Source organism: Gossypium arboreum, chloroplast, assembly GCF_025698485.1.
Source record: "Gossypium arboreum chloroplast, complete genome".
Taxonomy (NCBI): domain Eukaryota; kingdom Viridiplantae; phylum Streptophyta; class Magnoliopsida; order Malvales; family Malvaceae; genus Gossypium; species Gossypium arboreum.
The window spans coordinates 27,501-32,500 of NC_016712.1; the positions used below are offsets into that span (position 1 = coordinate 27,501).

Genomic DNA, 5,000 nt, shown 5'->3' on the forward strand with positions numbered 1-5,000 from the left:
CACAAATAATTGAAATTCAATTTCTTGCTCTGTATCTTCAATTTTTGGAAACTTATAAAGTTCTTCTGTTAAGCCCCGATCCATGAACCCACAAAATCCTTCAAATTGTATCTGATTCAACCCAGGTATTGTAGACATTTCCCCATTTTCATCCCCGAGCATTTTGAATTTCCCATTTCTCAAAAAAATCCCATTCTTTTTTCATTCTTCATCGAATCCTACGAATCGATCTAATAATGATGGAATTGAATTTCTATTCTGTTTACTGAATCACATGAAATTTTATCTAACTCCATATACCATATAATATATGTGGAATGTATGAAATATGAAATGCGTATGAACGGAAGAAGAAAAATTATACTCAAATTTTAATTTATATTTATAACAAACAGATACAGAAAAGAATTGATAAATGCCATTTAGCCGCATGGAGTTTTGTTTTTGTATAGAATATAAAAAAAAATAATTCAATTTCTACCATTATTATGATATTACATATTCCAATCCGATTGAATACCAGAAAAATGAAAGGAATTCCTGATTTGATCTGTTCGTTGAGATAAAGACAAAATAATCATAAAATATATATATAGGGAGAGAGTTGATTTTTCTAGCGCTTAATTTTTTCATGGACTCCATTGTTCAAAAAACGATTCGCAGAGAAGATAGATGTTTTTACCCACTTTTTAGTTTTTTATTTTTTAGTAGAATATTTAGAATATGATTGAAGTGCGTACGAAAAGGGGCTTCTATTTATTAAACAGGTGCAGATATAGCATTTCTATTTATATATGTCTTTCTTTTATTCCATTATAACGCTCTAATGGAGACAAGACATGGCGTGCTCTATCAAAAATTCTATTTTTTCTTTTATTTTAATCTATTCAATGAAAAATTGAAACACGATAATTTCTTGCTGATTCCCTATGGACATCATATCTAGATAGATAAAATACCTCATTAGATAACTATAACTGTGTAACAACTTATGCTCTGGGGTTTACATAGACTGATAATTGCTGTTATATTATTATAATATACTTGAAATTAAGAAAGTTTTTTTTTATTGAAAAAAAAATCAATTTAGTTATGTATCCAGTTTTATTTTCTTATACCATTAGAAAAAGACAAGTGAAGAAGAATCGTCCATAAATTTGCAGTCAATAGTTAATGGTTCCAATTTATTTGTCCTGAATTTTTACTTTTGTAACTGAGAATCCACATTTTCTTTTTCAATAGAAAAGAAAGGGAAAGTTTTTAGATATTGTGTGTCTTGAGATACTATAACCAATTGAAGGTATGGATCCGATCTAAAAATGAAAAAGAAAAGGGAGATACTCTCCTTTTTTTGTTTGTAACCTTTTGGCGACATGGCCGAGCGGTAAGGCGGGGGACTGCAAATCCCTTATTCCCCAGTTCAAATCCGGGTGTCGCCTGATCAACAAAAAACTCGAAATCCTAACGTCTCCTAACGTCTAGGATTCAAGGAAAAACTAAAGTAGTGGAAGGGAATCAGTAAATCTTGATATGGGAGCCCCCCTTACTAATGGAGTGGCTACTAGAGGAGTCTTGAATTAGATTGGATAACGGGAGTGTCTAATTAACTAATGAATGGTTGTAGAAGGGTTGGAAGATACTTTGTATACAGACGGATGAAAGTCTCTGAGTGTTCAGGCATCCAATTAATATTAGATTGGATAGATAATTGGCTTTTACTTAATGAGGGACACCAAAAGAAAGAATAAGTCTTATTATTGATACATGTGAGTAACATTCTTTTGATACTTCCAAAAGTGTTACTGCGCATTTTGCTTGTGCTTAATGGTTCTCGATTTTACTCGAAATCATATAAGAGCTTGTTATAAGCGGATTTATCGAAGTGATTCATCAACGGTGGCGTGTCACAATTCCCTTTTCTTTTTGACTCTGCGCCAGTAATTACACTATTATTAGTGAACAATAATGGAAAAATTGAATTCCTTCATATTTGTTTCATATTCATAGAGATAGGGGACATAATACACATGGATATAGTAAGTCTTGCTTGGGCTGCTTTAATGGTAGTCTTTACATTTTCCCTTTCACTCGTAGTATGGGGAAGAAGTGGGCTCTAGGGGTACTCCTAATTGGGGTTGAGGAATCAAACCGTATCAATTGTTTTCTAGATCGTTTTGCAAAGCCTTTTTTTATTTTAACTATTTTATTAGTCTTCATTTCGAAATTCTTGGATTCTAGTGGAGTAATGTATTCTATGAATAACACCTTTTCAATCAAAATCAAATAAACATTTCAATAATCCCCATGTTCGTATTTCGAAAGTAAAAGGGATCCGGATGATAGGCAATAAAAAAAAAGAATTCTTCCTAAATTTTCTATTTTGATGAACCAGCTCTTACCAGAGTTATGAACGGACAATGAGGGACAAGGAACCCCCTTTGTTTTCTGTATTTGCTTGTTTTTATTTCCCTCCCTCTTTACTGTTCAAAGAGAAAAAAAAGTCTTTTTTTTATTTAATTTCATTTTAATAAGATCTTGCCTTAGTGTAGTCACATATTAGACACTTACCCCCTGTTTTATTTGAATTTCATTTATGAAATGCTTTATTGACTCATTTCATATCATGGATCAAAGAAGTTAAATTCAAAATCGGCAGGGTATACCCTTTTTTCGAAACGAAATACGAAGAAAAGTTACCATAGAACTCTTTGGATCATCTGTCAGTTGCTCAACGAATTACTTCTTTGGAATGTTCAAAAAAAAGATTACTTGGTTTTCTTTTTTTTTTTATTAATTTAATTAATATATGCCTATTCCATTCCATTTTTCCTTCATTTCTGATTATTTTAATAGGAATCTCGGTATCCACCAAAAAAATCAAATCCATGAAATGAAAGAATTATAAAATCGTAAGACTTGCCTTTCAATTATTTCAGATTAATTGAAATCAACACAAATAAAATAGATCAAGCGAAGAAATAAAATTGAGATACTATGTACAGTACATATCTTTAATTGATATCGACATGTATGAAGATACATATTGTGGATTCATCTATATTAAGCTTGTATCTTTCTACATTACAATAATAGATATAGATAGTATGGTAGAAAGATTCATATTTTTTTTCTACCATACTATCGAGTTTTATAGGATACTGCTGATTCTAGTCCATTCATTTTATTTAAGACGTGAGATTTGAATCCTTTTTTTCTTAACTCCTTGATAAAAAGTCAAGTTTCATTCAAATTAATCACTTTGACTGACAGTTTTTACGTATATTATAAGTAAAAAAGCGGTAGGAACTAGAATGAACAGCGCTGTAGCAATAAATGCGAGAATATTTACTTCCATAATTTCATTGTTTTTTTTACTTCGCAATAACTCGGGATTTAATCCCATAGAGATGATAAATTTGTCGCTTGTAAATTCAATGCAATGACTTACATTTCAATGACATCGAATCGGATCAATATCATGAATAACAATATCTAGGCTATCAAATCGATTCACCGTCGAGAATTGAATAGTATAACATAGGAAGATCTTTTATCCACACCGAATACAAAAAGTGATGCCTGGTCCAATCAAAAGAATTCCTTTATTTATATATATTCTTTTCCACCCTTTCTTTTCGATAATCTACCGCCTTCCTTGTACAATCATCTGATGATGTATCATCTGACTGCTTTTCCACTTTCACCGTTTACAAATAGTTTCCAAATAAACCCCAACAAAAAAGAGAAAGGAAAAAATAAATAAAAAAAAAGATAAAGATATCGTTGGGAATGAAATTCTGTCATTTGTATCCCCTTTGACAGAAAACGGAGGGATCTATTGATGTATTTTAAAAATTTTATCCGTCGGGACTGACGGGGCTCGAACCCGCAGCTTCCGCCTTGACAGGGCGGTGCTCTGACCAATTGAACTACAATCCCAGGGAAATAAAGAAAAGTGTACAACAGAGATAGTCTTATGATTTCATTCAAGCCATTTTCTATTTAGATTTTAGATTCGAAGCCGGGTTGTAACAAACAAAGGCGCGAGTAATATATTGATATCCATACGGGTATGCACTTTGAGTGAGAGCGACGCGGATTACTAGTTACTAGGAATCCTTTCGTTATTGCCAAATAAATCGATCAATAATCAATTTGAAAATGAAAACAAAAAAGAGTCTTCTTTTTTGTTTACTTTACTCTTTTTCTTTTCATTAAACTTTCTATTTAATGATCCTGATATGAATCTAGAGCGTTATCAAGGTCATAATTTATGGGAACAACTAAATAAATAGAACAAAATAAAAAACAAATAGCGGTAGGGATGGATATATCACAAAATTGGACTTTTTTTATTCTTCCCTAATTTTTTTGTTTGGCTTTTCGGGAAAACAAAATACAAAAAATGGGCATTTTAGGTTATGGCGGATCAGCGAATTATTGGGCCGAGCTGGATTTGAACCAGCGTAGACATATTGCCAACGAATTTACAGTCCGTCCCCATTAACCGCTCGGGCATCGACCCAGGAAGAATCAATTCTAGGTTTATTGATAATCCATGATCAACTTCCTTTCGTAGTACCCTACCCCCAGGGGAAGTCGAATCCCCGCTGCCTCCTTGAAAGAGAGGTGTCCTGAACCGCTAGACGATGGGGGCATACTTGCCTGACCGCGACCATACTATGCTCATAGTATGAGCAGTTTTTTGAAATTGTCAATATAATGGAATGACTAGAGCCGAGAGCTTTTTCCATCTTTTATGATTTTCCATTTTAGATTCACGATTTATACTCAGTAAATCATTCATCGCCACTCTATTCGATATAGAAATAAATTAGATAAATTCAATCTATTATATAAATATTTATTAGAAATAAATAGATATTATAAAAAGAAACTAGATTATATTAATAATACAAAGTATAAGATCAGTGATTGGTTTAACATAAACATAAAAAAGGGAGTTAACCTTCATTTTTTCCACTTTCATTCATTGATTC

General features: G+C 32.2%; 3 protein-coding genes and 4 non-coding genes across 7 annotated transcripts in view; 2 read left to right on the plus strand and 5 right to left on the minus strand. All coding sequences in view use genetic code 11, as the record gives it.

Annotated features, from left to right (window-relative positions):
• The window catches only part of rpoB (RNA polymerase beta subunit), a 3,213-nt gene extending 3,051 nt beyond the window's left edge, over positions 1 to 162 (minus strand). The window contains exon 1 of the mRNA in view: positions 1 to 162. This exon is cut by the window's left edge and continues 3,051 nt beyond it. Coding sequence (YP_005088991.1) covers positions 1 to 162 — 162 coding nt within the window.
• Positions 163 to 1,367: 1,205 nt separating this feature from the next.
• On the plus strand, positions 1,368 to 1,448 carry trnC-GCA. The gene has a single exon. It is a non-coding gene; the product is annotated as a tRNA-Cys (tRNA).
• A 579-nt stretch (positions 1,449 to 2,027) lies between these two features.
• petN (cytochrome b6/f complex subunit VIII) lies at positions 2,028 to 2,117 on the plus strand. The gene has a single exon. It carries the CDS (start codon positions 2,028 to 2,030, stop codon positions 2,115 to 2,117), a length of 90 nt encoding a protein of 29 aa, YP_005088992.1.
• A 1,133-nt stretch (positions 2,118 to 3,250) lies between these two features.
• On the minus strand, positions 3,251 to 3,355 carry psbM (photosystem II protein M). The gene has a single exon. The coding sequence runs from the start codon at positions 3,353 to 3,355 to the stop codon at positions 3,251 to 3,253; it is 105 nt and encodes a 34-aa protein (YP_005088993.1).
• Positions 3,356 to 3,865: 510 nt separating this feature from the next.
• On the minus strand, positions 3,866 to 3,939 carry trnD-GUC. The gene has a single exon. It is a non-coding gene; the product is annotated as a tRNA-Asp (tRNA).
• A 502-nt stretch (positions 3,940 to 4,441) lies between these two features.
• Positions 4,442 to 4,525, minus strand: trnY-GUA. Its single transcript has one exon. It is a non-coding gene; the product is annotated as a tRNA-Tyr (tRNA).
• Positions 4,526 to 4,584: 59 nt separating this feature from the next.
• trnE-UUC lies at positions 4,585 to 4,657 on the minus strand. Its single transcript has one exon. It is a non-coding gene; the product is annotated as a tRNA-Glu (tRNA).
• Between the last annotated feature and the right edge of the window lie 343 nt (positions 4,658 to 5,000).